This window comes from Cyclopterus lumpus, chromosome 18 (genome assembly GCF_009769545.1).
Source record: "Cyclopterus lumpus isolate fCycLum1 chromosome 18, fCycLum1.pri, whole genome shotgun sequence".
NCBI classification, from domain to species: Eukaryota; Metazoa; Chordata; class Actinopteri; order Perciformes; family Cyclopteridae; genus Cyclopterus; species Cyclopterus lumpus.
The window spans coordinates 16,054,921-16,074,429 of NC_046983.1; the positions used below are offsets into that span (position 1 = coordinate 16,054,921).

General features: G+C 40.1%; 1 protein-coding gene across 3 annotated transcripts in view; it reads right to left on the reverse strand.

Annotated features, from left to right (window-relative positions):
* Positions 1-19,509, reverse strand: part of pde5ab (phosphodiesterase 5A, cGMP-specific, b) — a 68,067-nt gene that overhangs the window by 47,139 nt on the left and 1,419 nt on the right. For all 3 annotated transcript variants that reach the window (XM_034557852.1, XM_034557853.1, XM_034557851.1), the window contains exons 2-3: positions 18,449-18,944; positions 17,304-17,477 (exon numbers count right to left, since the gene is read on the reverse strand). In XM_034557852.1, the coding sequence (XP_034413743.1) occupies positions 17,304-17,477; positions 18,449-18,944 (670 nt within the window). The remainder of the gene's footprint in view (positions 1-17,303; positions 17,478-18,448; positions 18,945-19,509) is intronic.

The window sequence follows — 19,509 nt, forward strand, 5'->3', positions numbered from 1 at the left end:
CACAAGAGCACAAGACCCGGGAACCGGTTAAACAGTGTTTTGATCAGCTGAAGCATTATTTTAAAAGTCATTCACTAATTACATTATTTTGTCGGGGTTACAGGGTCACGTAAAAAAATGTCCTGTTTACGACTTCTGTGTAATATTTTTCAATGAAAGTGATTTGGGATAATGGCCACCTACTCAAGGTAGTATTACTTGTTATCAAAACATCCACATCCTAAAACCGTTTCTTCTATTGTTAAAAAAGGAAACAGTTTAACAATATTTAACCTAAGAAGCTCACCAGGTGATCAGACACAGCCAGGTCCAATGGACCCTCTGAGATGTGAAGTCACAAAGACTAACTATAAGCACTATTATAGTTAGGGCTGAATCAGGTTTGTCCTGGTCCAGCCCCTTGATATGCTGCTATAGGCTTATAGGCTGCTGGGGGATGTTTTAGGATACACTGAGCAGAAGTCAGTACTCAGGATAGTTGAACCAGACTTCAGTACTCAGGATAGTTGAACCAGACTTCAGTACTCAGGATAGTTGAACCAGACTTCAGTACTCAGGATAGTTGAACCAGACTTCAGTAATCAGGAAAGTTGCGCGTGCCCGTCCGACTTCAAAAGGGGGAAGCGTCAATCACTGACAACATGATTTTCTAATAGCAAAAAGTCAAATAAACTCAAAGAGTCTCTTTTTTCTCCGCTGACGAGCAGGAGATGATCATGAACGTATATGAGTAATTCCAGGCCATAATCATGGAACATCTAACACCGCCATCGCTGCGAGGGCTAGACAAGAAGCATGGCAACATATCAGTTAAATGCGTAATGCTGCATTTACATGAATATTCACAACGCTTTACTTGCGTGATTTTACTCGCCCGACTATTTCTGGTTTATTCGCTTCATTCGCACCTTAGAGGGGGCGCCCCGTAGCTTATCTTCGTGGGTTTACTCCGTGGAAGAAATAACCACTATTTCTGCTTTATACTTGTTGTGGAAATCCCACAAACGTCGGCACATCAAACGCCCTTGTGTCTGGGTTCATAACATTAATATAATATAGATATATACAGTATATGTATATATTTATACATAACATCACCCGTAGGCTCACACAGCTCGGTGACTTTCATCGACTACGTCTAGATAAGTGGATGGAAATCCTCTTTATTCACATCCATTTGTCTACATTGACTTTCATGAATCTACTCACAACGCAGCATCAGTGTTGGGAAAATGTATCGGCTCATATTAAGTGCCTCATTCTTTAAATGTGCCTTCTGGCAGTCGGCGTAATGACATGCATCATCCAATGAGATCTAAAATAACTATCTCAACTCTTTCAGAACAAGTAGATTATATATGTGTATATTCATGTATGTGGAGACGACCATATAGAACTTCAGAAATTCAATCAATTTAAGCAGGGAAAATGAATTGTGTGTGATTCTCTCTATTCTGTATTGCACAGTACATGAGTATTGTACAGTACATGAGTATTGTACACTGCATGAGTATTGTACACTACATGAGTATTGTACACTACATGAGTATTGTACAGTACATGGGTATTGTAAACTACATGAGTATTGTACAGTACATGGGTATTGTACACTGCATGAGTATTGTACAGTACATGGGTATTGTACACTACATGAGTATTGTACACTACACGTATATTGTACACTACATGAGTATTGTACACTACATGAGTATTGTACAGTACATGGGTATTGTACACTACATGAGTATTGTACACTACATGAGTAGTGTACAGTACATGGGCATTGTACACTGCATGAGTATTGTACAGTACATGGGTATTGTACACTACATGAGTATTGTACACTACACGTATATTGTACACTACATGAGTATTGTACACTGCATGAGTATTGTACAGTACATGGGTATTGTACACTGTATGAGTATTGTACACTGCATGAGCATTGTACACTACATGAGTATTGTACAGTACATGGGTATTGTACACTACATGAGTATTGTACAGTACATGGGTATTGTACACTACATGAGTATTGTACAGTACATGGGTATTGTACACTGCATGAGTATTGTACACTACATGAGTATTGTACAGTACATGGGTATTGTACACTACATGAGTATTGTACACTACATGGGTATTGTACACTACATGAGTATTGTACAGTACATGGGTATTGTACACTGCATGAGTATTGTACAGTACATGGGTATTGTACACTACATGAGTATTGTACACTACACGTATATTGTACACTACATGAGTATTGTACACTACATGAGTATTGTACAGTACATGGGTATTGTACAGTACATGGGTATTGTACACTACATGAGTAGTGTACAGTACATGGGCATTGTACACTGCATGAGTATTGTACAGTACATGGGTATTGTACACTACATGAGTATTGTACACTACACGTATATTGTACACTACATGAGTATTGTACACTACATGAGTATTGTACAGTACATGGGTATTGTACACTACATGAGTATTGTACACTGCATGAGTATTGTACAGTACATGTGTATTGTACACTACATGAGTATTGTACACTGCATGAGTATTGTACAGTACATGGGTATTGTACACTGTATGAGTATTGTACACTGCATGAGCATTGTACACTACATGAGTATTGTACAATACATGGGTATTGTACAGTACATGGGTATTATACACTACTTGAGTATTGCACAGTACATGGGTATTGTACACTACATGAGTATTGTACAGTACATGGGCATTGTACACTACATGAGTATTGTACACTACACGTATATTGTACACTACATGAGTATTGTACACTACATGGGCATTGTACACTACATGGGTATTGTACACTACATGAGTATTGTACAGTACATGGGTATTGTACACTACATGAGTATTGTACACTACATGAGCATTGTACACTACATGAGTATTGTACAATACATGAGTATTGTACAGTACATGGGTATTGTACACTAAATGAGTATTGTACAGTACATGGGTATTGTACACTACATGGGTATTGTACACTACATGAGCATTGTACACTACATGAGTATTGTACACTACATGAGTATTATATAGTACATGGGTATTGTACAGTACATGAGTATTGTACACTAAATGAGTATTGCACAGTACATGGGTATTGTACACTACATGAGTATTGTACACTACATGAGTATTATATAGTACATGGGTATTGTACAGCACATGGGTATTGTACACTGCATGAGTATTGTACAGTACATGAGTATTGTACACTAAATGAGTATTGCACAGTAGATGAGTATTGTACACTACATGAGTATTGTACAGTACATGGGTATTATACACTACTTGAGTATTGCACAGTACATGGGTATTGTACACTACATGAGTATTGTACAGTACATGAGTATTGTACACTACATGAGTATTGTACAGTACATGGCTATTGTACACTGCATGAGTATTGTACACTGCATGAGTATTGCACACTACATGAGTATTGTACAGTACATGGGTATTGTACAGTACATGGGTATTGTACACTGCATGAGTATTGTACACTACATGAGTAGTGTACAGTACATGGGCATTGTACACTGCATGAGTATTGTACACTACATGAGTATTGTACAGTACATGTGTATTGTACACTACATGAGTATTGTACACTGCATGAGTATTGTACAGTACATGGGTATTGTACACTGTATGAGTATTGTACACTGCATGAGCATTGTACACTACATGAGTATTGTACAGTACATGGGTATTGTACAGTACATGGGTATTATACACTACTTGAGTATTGCACAGTACATGGGTATTGTACACTACATGAGTATTGTACACTACATGAGTATTGTACAGTACATGGGCATTGTACACTACATGAGTATTGTACACTACACGTATATTGTACACTACATGAGTATTGTACACTACATGGGCATTGTACACTACATGGGTATTGTACACTACATGAGTATTGTACAGTACATGGGTATTGTACACTACATGAGTATTGTACACTACATGAGCATTGTACACTACATGAGTATTGTACAATACATGAGTATTGTACAGTACATGGGTATTGTACACTAAATGAGTATTGTACAGTACATGGGTATTGTACACTACATGGGTATTGTACACTACATGAGCATTGTACACTACATGAGTATTGTACACTACATGAGTATTATATAGTACATGGGTATTGTACAGTACATGAGTATTGTACACTAAATGAGTATTGCACAGTACATGGGTATTGTACACTACATGAGTATTGTACACTACATGAGTATTATATAGTACATGGGTATTGTACAGCACATGGGTATTGTACACTGCATGAGTATTGTACAGTACATGAGTATTGTACACTAAATGAGTATTGCACAGTACATGAGTATTGTACACTACATGAGTATTGTACAGTACATGGGTATTATACACTACTTGAGTATTGCACAGTACATGGGTATTGTACACTACATGAGTATTGTACAGTACATGAGTATTGTACACTACATGAGTATTGTACAGTACATGGCTATTGTACACTGCATGAGTATTGTACACTGCATGAGTATTGCACACTACATGAGTATTGTACAGTACATGGGTATTGTACAGTACATGGGTATTGTACACTGCATGAGTATTGTACACTGCATGAGTATTGTACACTACATGAGTATTGTACAGTACATGGGTATTGTACACTACATGAGTATTGTACACTACATGAGTATTGTACAGTACATGGGCATTGTACACTACATGAGTATTGTACACTACATGGGTAATCTGATCAATGATGACATGTATAGCCGCATGTCGTCATTCAACCGCTGGTTGTCCAGGTGGTGCCCAGCAAACAATGTGGGCTACATAGATAACTGGCAGACTTTCTGGGGAAAGCCTGATCTGATGAGTCGAGACGGCATTCATCCCACTTGGGATGGAGCGCGTCTCATTTCTGCGAACATGGCGAAGTTGATTAACGGACTTAATCCATGACCCAGAGTTCAGATCAGGAAGCAGAAGCAGAGTTGTAGTCTTCCACCCTTCTCTGCACTTCCATTCGAGCAGTTACCCACCCTTAACCTTAACTCTATAGAGACTGTGTCTGTCCCACGGCCACTTAAATTAATTAAATCAAAAGTAACCAGAAGAGGAGTCATACAAAATAACCTCATAAAGGTTAACATCACTACTGCCACAGTGCAACAAAAGAAGAGAATTAAATGTGGACTCCTAAATATTAGATCTCTGTCATCTAAAGCTGTATTAGTAAATGATTTAATATCAGACAATCACATTGATTACTGAAACCTGGCTGAGCCATGAAGAATATGTCAACCTAAATGAATCAACTCCTCCAAGTCATATTAATACTCACATTCCTCGAGGCACCGGCCGAGGAGGTGGAGTAGCAGCCATCTTTGACTCAAGCCTATTAATGAATCCTAAACCTAAACTAAACTACAACTCATTTGAAAGCCTTGTTCTTAGTCTTTCACATCCAACCTGTAAAACATTACAGCCAATTCTATTTGTTATACTGTACCGGCCACCAGGTCCATATTCAGAATTTATATCTGAATGTTCTGAGTTTTTATCAAGTTTAGTCCTTAAAACTGATAAGGTTATTATTGTAGGAGATTTTAATATTCATGTGGATATTGACAATGATTGCCTTAGTACTGCATTTATCTCATTGTTGGACTCGATTGGCTTCTGTCAGAGAGTACAGAAACCCACTCACTGCTTTGGCCACACCCTCGACCTTGTTCTTACATATGGCATTGACATTGAGCATTTGGAGGTCTTCCCACAGAACCCTCTTCTGTCAGACCATTACCTCATAACTTTTGAGTTTATACTCCCGGAGTATACACCGTTAGTCAAAAGTTTCTACACCAGATGTCTAACTGACAGTGCTGTAGCTACATTTAAAGAAGAGATTCCTTCTGCATTTGATTCAATACTACGTCTCAATGTGACGGAGGACTCCTGTGCTAACTTTAGTCCATCCCAGATTGATCATATTGTCGATAGTGCTACAGGCTCACTGAGAATGACACTAGACTTGATAGCAACCACTGAAGAAAAAGACGGTGAGGCAAAGGAGGTTTGCTCCCTGGTAGAACCCTCAGACCCGCGACCTAAAGCAAACTTCACGAAAGCTTGAAAGCATATGGCGTTCCACCAATCTGGAAGAATCACGCTTAGTTTGGAGAGATAGTCTTAAAACATATAAAAAGGCTCTCCGTAATGCCAGAGCAGCCTATTACTCATCAGTAATAGAGAAAAATAAGAACAACCCCAGGGTTCTCTTTAGCACTGTAGCCAGGCTGACAGAGAGTCACAGCTCTGTGGAGCCGTGTATTCCTATAGACCTCAGTAGTAATGACTTCATGAACTTCTTCAATGAAAAGATTTGAACTATTAGAGGCAAGATTGATGCTCTCTTGCCCTTAACTACTGCCGATCTGTCATCAAGAGGAGTGGCCTTGGAAACGGCCGTATGCCCTGGTGTATTTTTGGATAGCTTTTCTCCCATTAACCTAGACCAATTGTCCTCAATGGTTTCTACTTCTAAACCGTCTACCTGTCTCTTAGACCCCATCCCAACGAGGCTGCTTAAAGACGTGTTGCCTTTAATTGGCACCTCTCTGCTGGATATTGTTAATGTGTCTTTGCTAACAGGCCATGTAACACATTCCTTCAAAGTAGCTGTAATTAAACCTCTCCTGAAAAAGCCCACTCTTAATCCAGAGGTGTTGGCTAACTACAGACCAATCTCTAACCTTCCCTTCCTCTCTAAGATCCTTGAGAAAGTAGTCGCAAATCAGTTGTGCGACTTCCTACATCAGAATAGTTTATTTGAGGAGTTTCAGTCAGGATTTAGAAAACACCACAGCACAGAGACAGCACTGGTGAAAATTACAAATGACCTCCTAATTGCATCAGATAAAGGACTCATCTCCGTACTGGTATTATTAGACCTTAGTGCTGATAAAGGACTCATCTCTGTACTGGTATTATTAGACCTTAGTGCTGCGTTCGACACCATTGATCATGACATCCTATTACAGAGACTGGATCAGTCGATTGGCATTTCAGGTACCGCACTAAGTTGGTTTAAATCCTATTTATCAGATCGATCCCAATTTGTATTTGTAAACGATGAAGCCTCAATGACCACCAACGTTAATCACGGAGTTCCACAAGGTTCTGTGCTTGGACCAATTTTATTTACCTTATGTATGCTTCCTTTGGGCAATATTATCAGGAAACACTGCATAAACTTTCATTGCTATGCAGACGATACTCAATTATATCTATCGATCAAACCAGAGGAGACCAACCAGCTCGCTAAAATTCAAGAATGTCTTAAAGACATAAAAACATGGATGACCTGCAACTTCCTGATGTTAAACTCAGACAAAACTGAAGTTATTTTACTGGGCCCTGAACACCTCAGAGATCAATTATCTGGTGATGTGGTTTCTGTAGATGGCATTTCCCTCGCATCCAACACCACTGTAAAGAATCTCTAGTTATCTTTGACCGAGACTTGTCCTTTAACTCCCACGTTAAGCAAATCTCAAGGATTGCATTTTTTCATCTACGTAACATTTCAAAAATCAGGCACATCTTGTCTCAAAAAGATGCAGAAAAGCTGGTTCACGCGTTTGTTACTTCCAGACTAGATTACTGCAACTCCTTATTATCAGGCTGCTCTAATAAGTCTCTTAAATCCCTCCAGTTGATCCAGAATGCTGCAGCTCGTGTACTCACAAAAACTAAGAAAAGAGATCACATTACTCCTGTATTAGCTGCGCTGCACTGGCTCCCTGTAAAATCAAGAATCACATTTAAAATTCTTCTCCTCACCTACAAAGCCTTGATTGGTGATGCACCATCATATCTTAAGGAGCTTGTAGTACCATATTGCCCCACTAGAGAGCTGCGCTCACTAAATGCGGGGCTACTTGTGGTTCCTAGAGTCCTAAAAAGTAGGATGGGAGCAAGAGCCTTCAGTTATCAAGTTCCTCTTTTATGGAACCAGCTTCCACTTTCAGTCCGCGAGGCAGACACAGTCACCTCATTCAAGAATAGACTTAAGACTTTCCTGTTTGATAGTGCTTATAGTTAGGGCTGAATCAGGTTTGCCCTGTTCCAGCCCCTTGATATGCTGCTATAGGCTTATAGGCTGCTGGGGGATGTTTTAGGATACACTGAGCACCTCTCTCCTCTTCTCTCTCTCCTTATGGATACATTTACATCTCTCCATTGCACCTTATTAACTCTGCTTCCTCCCCGGAGTCGTTGTGACTTCACGTCTCATAGGGTCCATTGGACCTGGAGGTGTCTGATGCCTGGTGAGCCGGCCTCCCATTGGCCCTGCTGATGCCCCGCCCCCTCCTCCCTACCTCCTTCTGTTTCATGGATTGGAGTTCCATTCATACATTGTCATATTCATGTAATGTGTTTATGTAACTTTGTAAATGCTGTTCATTCTGTACACATGACATCTATTCATCTGTCTATCCGGGGAGAGGGATCCTCCTCTGTTGCTCTCCTGAAGGTTTCTTCCCTTTTTTCCCTGTGAAAGGTTATTTTTGGGGAGTTTTTCCTGATTCGATGTGAGGTCCTGGGACAGGGATGTCGTATGTGTACAGATTGTAAAGCCCTCTGAGGCAAATTTGTCATTTGTGATATTGGGCTGTACAAAATAAACTGAATTGAATTGAATTGAAATGGGTATTGTACACTAAATGAGTATTGTACAGTACATGGGTATTGTACACTACATGAGTATTGTACACTACATAAGCATTGTACACTACATGAGTATTGTACAGTACATGGGTATTGTACACTAAATGAGTATTGCACAGTACATGAGTATTGTACACTACATGAGTATTGTACAGTACATGGGTATTGTACACTACATGAGTATTGTACAGTACATGGGTATTGTACACTAAATGAGTATTGCACAGTACATGAGTATTGCACACTACATGGGCATTGTACACTACATGAGTATTGTACAGTACATGGGTATTGTACACTACATGAGCATTGTACACTACATGAGTATTGTACAGTACATGAGTATTGTACACTAAATGAGTATTGCACAGTACATGGGTACTGTACAATACATGAGTATTGTACAGTACATGGGTATTGTACACTACATGAGTATTGTACACTACATGAGCATTGTACACTACATGAGTATTGTACAGTACATGGGTATTGTACACTAAATGAGTATTGCACAGTACATGAGTATTGTACACTAAATGAGTATTGTACAGTACATGGGTATTGTACACTAAATGAGTATTGTACAGTACATGGGTATTGTACACTACATGGGTATTGTACACTACATGAGTATTGTACAGTACATGGGTATTGTACACTACATGAGTATTGTACACTACATGAGCATTGCACAGTACATGGGTATTGTACACTACATGAGTATTGTACACTACATGGGCATTGTACACTACATGGGTATTGTACATTACATGAGTATTGTACACTACATGGGCATTGTACACTACATGAGTATTGTACAGTACATGGGTATTGTACACTACATGAGCATTGTACAGTACATGGGTATTGTACACTAAATGAGCATTGTACAGTACATGGGTATTGTACACTACATGGGTATTGTACACTACATGAGTATTGTACAGTACATGGGTATTGTACACTACATGAGCATTGTACAGTACATGGGTATTGTACACTAAATGAGTATTGTACAGTACATGGGTATTGTACACTACATGGGCATTGTACACTACATGAGTATTGTACACTACATGAGTATTATATAGTACATGGGTGTTGTACAGTACATGAGTATTGTACACTACATGAGCATTGTACACTACATGAGTATTGTACAGTACATGGGTATTGTACACTAAATGAGTATTGCACAGTACATGAGTATTGTACACTAAATGAGTATTGTACAGTACATGGGTATTGTACGCTACATGGGTATTGTACACTACATGAGTATTGTACAGTACATGGGTATTGTACACTAAATGAGTATTGCACAGTACATGAGTATTGTACACTACATGAGTATTGTACAGTACATGGGTATTGTACACTACATGAGTATTGTACAGTACATGGGTATTGTACACTAAATGAGTATTGCACAGTACATGAGTATTGCACACTACATGGGCATTGTACACTACATGAGTATTGTACAGTACATGGGTATTGTACACTACATGAGCATTGTACACTACATGAGTATTGTACAGTACATGAGTATTGTACACTAAATGAGTATTGCACAGTACATGGGTACTGTACAATACATGAGTATTGTACAGTACATGGGTATTGTACACTACATGAGTATTGTACACTACATGAGCATTGTACACTACATGAGTATTGTACAGTACATGGGTATTGTACACTAAATGAGTATTGCACAGTACATGAGTATTGTACACTAAATGAGTATTGTACAGTACATGGGTATTGTACACTAAATGAGTATTGTACAGTACATGGGTATTGTACACTACATGGGTATTGTACACTACATGAGTATTGTACAGTACATGGGTATTGTACACTACATGGGTATTGTACACTACATGAGTATTGTACACTACATGAGCATTGCACAGTACATGGGTATTGTACACTACATGAGTATTGTACACTACATGGGCATTGTACACTACATGGGTATTGTACATTACATGAGTATTGTACACTACATGGGCATTGTACACTACATGAGTATTGTACAGTACATGGGTATTGTACACTACATGAGCATTGTACAGTACATGGGTATTGTACACTAAATGAGCATTGTACAGTACATGGGTATTGTACACTACATGGGTATTGTACACTACATGAGTATTGTACAGTACATGGGTATTGTACACTACATGAGCATTGTACAGTACATGGGTATTGTACACTAAATGAGTATTGTACAGTACATGGGTATTGTACACTACATGGGCATTGTACACTACATGAGTATTGTACACTACATGAGTATTATATAGTACATGGGTGTTGTACAGTACATGAGTATTGTACACTACATGAGCATTGTACACTACATGAGTATTGTACAGTACATGGGTATTGTACACTAAATGAGTATTGCACAGTACATGAGTATTGTACACTAAATGAGTATTGTACAGTACATGGGTATTGTACGCTACATGGGTATTGTACACTACATGAGTATTGTACAGTACATGGGTATTGTACACTACATGGGTATTGTACAATACATGAGTATTGTACACTACATGAGCATTGCACAGTACATGGGTATTGTACACTACATGAGTATTGTACACTACATGGGCATTGTACACTACATGGGTATTGTACACTACATGAGTATTGTACACTACATGAGTATTGTACACTACATGAGTATTGTACAGTACATGGGTATTATACACTACTTGAGTATTGTACAGTACATGAGTATTGTACAGTACATGGGTATTGTACACTGCATGAGTATTGTACACTACATGAGTATTGTACAGTACATGGGCATTGTACACTACATGGGCATTGTACACTACATGAGTATTGTACAGTACATGGGTATTGTACACTACATGAGCATTGTACACTACATGAGTATTGTACAATACATGAGTATTGTACAGTACATGGGTATTGTACACTAAATGGGTATTGTACAGTACATGGGTATTGTACACTACATGAGTATTGTACAGTACATGGGTATTATACACTACTTGAGTATTGTACAGTACATGAGTATTGTACAGTACATGGGTATTGTACACTAAATGAGTATTGTACAGTACATGGGTATTGTACACTAAATGAGTATTGTACAGTACATGGGTATTGTACACTAAATGAGTATTGTACAGTACATGAGTATTGTACAGTACATGGGTATTGTACACTAAATGAGTATTGCACAGTACATGAGGATTGTACACTAAATGAGTATTGTACAGTACATGGGTATTGTACACTACATGGGTTTTGTACACTACATGAGTATTGTACACTACATGGGTATTGTACAGTACATGAGTATTGTACACTACTTGAGTATTGCACAGTACATGGGTATTGTACACTACATGAGTATTGTACAGTACATGAGTATTGTACACTAAATGAGTATTGCACAGTACATGGGTATTGTACACTACATGAGTATTGTACACTACATGAGTATTGTACAGTACATGAGTATTGTACAGTACATGGGTATTATACACTACTTGAGTATTGCACAGTACATGAGTATTGTACACTACATGAGTATTGTACAGTACATGGGTATTGTACACTACATGAGTATTGTACACTACATGAGTATTGTACACTGCATGAGTATTGTACACTGCATGAGTATTGCACACTACATGAGTATTGTACAGTACATGGGTATTGTACACTACATGAGTATTGTACACTACATGAGTATTGTACAGTACATGAGTATTGTACACTAAAGGAGTATTGCACAGTATATGGGTATTGTACACTACATGAGTATTGTACAGTACATGAGTATTGTACACTAAAGGAGTATTGCACAGTATATGGGTATTGTACACTACATGAGTATTGTACAGTACATGAGTATTGTACACTAAAGGAGTATTGCACAGTATATGGGTATTGTACACTACATGAGTATTGTACAGTACATGGGTATTGTACACTACATGAGTATTGTACACTACATGAGTATTGTACAGTACATGAGTATTGTACACTAAAGGAGTAATGCACAGTATATGGGTATTGTACACTACATGAGTATTGTACAGTACATGGGTATTGTACACTACATGAGCATTGTACACTACATGAGTATTGTACAATACATGAGTATTGTACAGTACATGGGTATTGTACACTAAATGGGTATTGTACAGTACATGGGTATTGTACACTACATGAGTATTGTACAGTACATGGGTATTATACACTACTTGAGTAGTGTACACTACATGAGTATTGTACAGTACATGAGTATTGTACAGTACATGGGTATTGTACACTACATGAGCATTGTACACTACATGAGTATTGTACAATACATGAGTATTGTACAGTACATGGGTATTGTACACTAAATGGGTATTGTACAGTACATGGGTATTGTACACTACATGAGTATTGTACAGTACATGGGTATTATACACTACTTGAGTATTGTACAGTACATGAGTATTGTACAGTACATGGGTATTGTACACTAAATGAGTATTGCACAGTACATGAGTATTTCACAGTACATGTGTATTGTACACTACATGAGTATTGTACAGTACATGAGTATTGTACACTAAATGAGTAATGCACAGTACATGGGTATTGTACACTACATGAGTATTGTACACTACATGAGTATTGTACAGTACATGTGTATTGTACACTACATGAGTATTGTACAGTACATGAGTATTGTACACTAAAGGAGTATTGCACAGTATATGGGTATTGTACACTACATGAGTATTGTACACTACATAAGTATTGTACACTACATGAGTATTATACAGTACATGAGTATTGTACACTACAGCCTACAGCAGGCAATTGCAAGGTCCATGACATATGATTGTTTTCAATGTAATTTGAGGAATATGATGTCATAAGTACCTGCACATTAATGCTGTGAAAGCCTTTTGATTTACAACATCTGCCTCGTTTGGGCCAGAGGAAGATTTCATGGCTCGAGAAGGTCTGTAATAAATGATTCCTTGTGGGCAGAATGAATAGCGCTCGTATAGGAAGTCATCATCACGTGATTACGGATCTGGGTGATCTTGAAGAACTCTCTCCCTATGAAACATTAATCTAACTAATATCAAGACAGCTGCAAGCTTATCCAGCTAATTTAAGTTAGCCTGCGCTGGAGCAGGTTAAAACTTTTGGATGTGTTGCTCTGGTGATTTTGCCAAACTTACTTTGTGGAACCGAAAAGCCTGATTTATGTAATCTTATCCTGAAAATTATCCAGCTAACCATGTTAGCCAGGTACGAGGAATAGGGCCCTGGAGGGCTGGGCTAATGTAAACAGATATATTTCCTGGAAGCAGTATCAGGTTCTGTAATAGCACATAAACACACAACCACACACTCACACACACACACACACACACACACACACACAAACTCACTCACATCATCATCATCATAGTTGGCAGGCAACAAGATGAGAGATGTCACAGGAAGAAGGTGCACAGCGGGAAATCTATCTCTCATCTCAAAGTCAAGTTGGAAAAGGTATCATGATAAAAAGAAAAGATAAGAATGTGTTTGGATATAACAGGATGATATACAATAATAGATAACAAAAAAATGTTCAAAACAGTATAATTTGATGTAGAAACGGCATCATTATAAGTAAACAATAATCTTGTTATAACTACAACAATGTACATTTGCATAGTCAATGTGAAGGTGGGTTAAAGGACAAATATGACAACATATTTGATCTACTTTGTTTGAACAAAATGCATTGTGTCATATAACTAATTTAGAGACAATTGCTAGGTTGTCAATTTGTTAAAATTGGATTCACTTGTATTTAGTAATAACGAACACAAAAATATCTTGTTTTTGCAGATTTGTGCCTCCACTCCAGTACAATAGAGGTGAATGGAATTAAATTTAAAGTGCTTACAGTATTTTACTGTCCAAAGATAATTAGTTTGTCATATGAAAGACATGATTTAAACCATATACATCTGAAAAGCTTTCATAAGTGCATGTCTCTGGAAGTGTTGTTCAATGAGTTCGTAACATTTACAGTCCTTGTAGATAAAGACACATTTGACAGTTTAGAAGAACTCACACACACTCACACACTCACTCACTCACACACACTCACACACTCACTCACACACACACTCACTCACACACACACTCACTCACACACACTCTCACTCTCACTCACTCTCACACTCACTCTTACTCACACACTCACTCACACACACACTCACACACTCACTCTCACTCACACACACTCACACACTCACACACTCACTCACACACACACACACTCACACACACACACTCTCACTCTCACTCACTCTCACACTCACTCTTACTCACACACTCACTCACACACACACTCACACACACACTCACACACTCACTCTCACTCACACACTCACACTCACACACTCTCACTCTCACTCACACACACTCACACACTCACTCACACACACACTCACTCACACACACACTCACTCACACACACTCACTCTCACTCACTCTCACTCACACACTCACTCTTACTCACACACTCACTCACACACACACACTCACTCACTCACACTCTCACACACTCACACTCACTCTCACTCACACACTCACACACTCACTCTCACTCACACACTCACACTCACACACTCTCACTCTCACTCACACACACTCACACACTCACTCACACACACACTCACTCACACACACACTCACTCACACACACTCACTCTCACTCACTCTCACTCACACACTCACTCTTACTCACACACTCACTCACACACACACTCACACTCACTCTTACTCACACACTCACTCACACACACACACTCACTCACTCACACTCTCACACACTCACACTCACTCTCACTCACACACTCACACACTCAATCTCACTCACACACTCACACACACTCTCACTCACACTCTCACTCTCACTCACACACTCACTCTTACTCACACACTCACTCACACACACTCTCACACACTCACTCTCACTCACACACTCACTCACACACTCACTCACACACTCACACTCTCACTCACACTCACTCACACACTCACTCACTCTCACTCACACACTCACTCACTCACACACTCACTCACTCTCACTCACACACTCACTCACTCACACACACTCTCACTCACACACACTCACTCACTCACTCACCCACACACTCACTCACTCTCACTCACACACTCACTCACACTCACAGACACACTCTCACTCTCACTCACACACTCACTCACTCACACACACTCTCACACTCACACTCACACTCTCACTCTCACTCACACACACTCTCACTCACACACTCACACTCACTCACACACTCACTCACACACACACTCACACACTCACTCTCACTCACACACTCACTCACTCACACACACTCTCACACTCACACTCACACTCTCACTCTCACTCACACACACACACTCTCACTCACACACTCACACTCACTCACACACTCTCACTCACACACTCACTCACACACTCTCACACACTCACTCTCACTCTCACACTCACTCACACACACTCTCACTCTCACTCACACACTCACTCACTCACACACTCTCACTCTCACTCACTCACACACACTCACTCACTCACACACTCACTCACACACACTCTCACACTCACACTCACACACACTCTCACACTCACACTCACACACACTCTCACACTCACACTCACACACTCACTCACACACTCACTCACTCACACACACACTCACTCACACACTCACTCACACACTCACATCACGCACACATCTGCTTCTTTTTGACAAATACACAACTTTCACGATCAGATTTCCAGAACAATAAGATCCCCATTCATACAAATAAAAATGGGGAGCAGCTGGAAGGGAAATCCAATCGGCGTAATGGAGAAAAAGGTTACGGGTAAACTCAACTCTTCCATATGTCTTTTATGGCATTGACTGCATTCATATGCTGCTTTCATTGATTTGCCTCTCAGTCACCCGTTCACACACACATACCAATGAACAGCTACCGACTCACATGATGAGCAAGTTGGAGTGTTAAGCTGGAGTCAGGATCAACCACCAATGTAAAAAGGCCAATTTGTGGTTTTAGGGGAACTAATTCTTGACAAACCACGTTCAGGAGTCTCCACCATATCTTTAGTGACAGGTTTCCAAGTGTTGTTGGTTTGATCATCGACTGAAGTGAGAATAGGATACCGTGCTGAAACCGCATCACACAAAAGGTCAGTACACTGAAACTGCCAGGGGTGAAATGTTCATGCGTGTTTGTGTGGTGAAGATGAAGAGGACCTATTTGGCCTTCTTTGAACGCCCCCCTCAAGTCTGTGCTCCGTCAGCACCAACCATCAAATGTACCAAATAATATAAAACACACACACAAGCATAGAAAGCCAAGCACCTCATAACAGGCTTCTCCATCATCCACCCCAGCTACTCATAGTTTGAGATCCTCACCTCGTAAGCATTCTTGATATTCAGCGGCTGTCCCGTGGCGGCTACATGTCCCACAATGCCCTTGTTCCACTCCAGCCGGATGCAGTTACTTGAGGACTCCTCCAGTGTGGATCCCTCGGCTACGTCAAACAGGCGGCTGACCAAGAATTTCCTGTTAGAGCTGTCCTCGCCTACCTGGGACATAACAAACACACACACACACACACACACACACACACACACACACACACACACAAAGCAGTCAGACGTGGTCATTCAACTGATTTAAAAAAATAAATAAAAGAAGACGATTGTGCCCCTTTCAACTAGACCTCTGCCAGGTGTGTCTGGAAAGACCACTTGATGAATGAATACAAATCACAAATGTCTAAACCCCCCCACCCCCTAGTCTGGACCACGCGTGTATCAGACGGGTTTTTCACTTGCATGTCCCACACTACAGATACTTTATTATAATCCATACAGCTGTCTGCACCGCCTCGGTAAAGGCTTGTGTCTCAGCTCCCGCCTCAGATCCATCCCAACATCTTAACGGTCACTTGAAGTGTTAATTTAAGCTTCGGGTCCATTTTTTTGACAATGAATGTACAACCCAAAATATGATGTAGTTTGGTGCAGCAGTATGTGGGATTAGCCCGTGGACAGACCCAGAGATGCGAGTCATTTCAAGGGGCAGCAGTCAGCTGTATTGTATTTTGGGCCTACTTATAGTGATGAACCCACAGAGAATTATCGGATGCTGTTTGCACTGTTAGCACCATTAGCTGCTAGCTGCTGGCTTAGCTGTCGCCATGTTGAGAGCCGTGTGGAGGCAATCCCTCGATCACAGCATGTAAACTTCAAATGTAGCAACTTTGTCAAGCTTAAGCTCCATTTAGGGTTGACATTACAATGGGAAGTGGGTAATCGAAACATTTAGTCAAACTAATTGTTTTGCATTTCATTAAATTATTCAAATTATTTCACATTATCATTATTAATACTAGTATTCATCATTATCAGTCATGTTATAGTTTACACAGACAGGTGCAAACTACTCACACCTCTATGTTTGTCCAATGAGAACTGAACTGAAGTCTGAAAGGTAACAGTGTGAAATAGGGTAATGCAGTTCCAGTTTGACCCACAACCCTCTGCGTTCCTACCAGGAACAGTGAGTAGCGGTCTGCGGCGATCAGCTCATTGATGTGGAGAAAGGTCTTGTGGCAGAGTGCTGTCACATCCAGATGACTCGACACATCCTTCACCAGCTCCAGAAGCCTGGCACAGCGATCCACCCCGCTTGCACTACCCGCCCCGCTGACACCACCTTCACCCATCACTGACCCCCGAAGAGGGACAGTTTCACGGTCGGCGTCGCTCAGAAACGTCAGAGAGCCCTCAGAGTCTTTAACCACGATGGGTCTGAGTGGCCGGTCGAACTCGGATGCTGAGATCTTGCGAGTCGGGGTGCCGGGGGCCGTGGCTGGGGAAGGGCAGCGGTTGTCCAGGAGGCAAAGGGTGGGGTGGGGGTTGGTGGAGGTAGAGGCGGGGCTGGAGTCTGCGGAGGACTGATGGGCACGCTGCTGTGGAGGGTTTTCTTTGGAGGCAGATGGCTGGATGGAGTGGACGCGCTCAGCGAACCAGGCATTCACCATCTCCCTGTCGAAAGAGAAGGAACTGTATTTGATATCATTGACTCACATTGTATCAGAAGGCACCGGACTGTATCTGTTGAGTAACTCTGACAGATTACCTGTAAATTAAGGAATGAAATACAAATATTCTCTCTTCTCTTTAATAATTACCTCTCACCCTAACCTCAAAACATGTTGAATGCAAATTAAATACAGTTTGCAAAACCAGCATTTACAGTTGGCCAATTCAAATGACCTTCACAAAAACAGAAGTGGTAAACCCACAGAGGTCATGTTCGAACTTTCCAAAAGAGGTACATTATTTGAAAATAGAATAGTACTAAAATTAGATCTGGGTTGATAATAGTAATTTATATTTTGTAATCCGATATACTGTGTAATCTTTTTGTATGGAACCCTCTTTGACAGTAGAACCTGGAGACACCATTCATGCATAGATTTGGTTTGTACCCAACCAAAACCAGCATTAGGTGGTGTATCTGTGTTTCCATGCTTTCCAAAGTTATTTTTTGTATTCATGTCTTCTTCTTCTTCTTCTTCTTCTTCTTCTTCTTCTTCTTCTTCTTCTA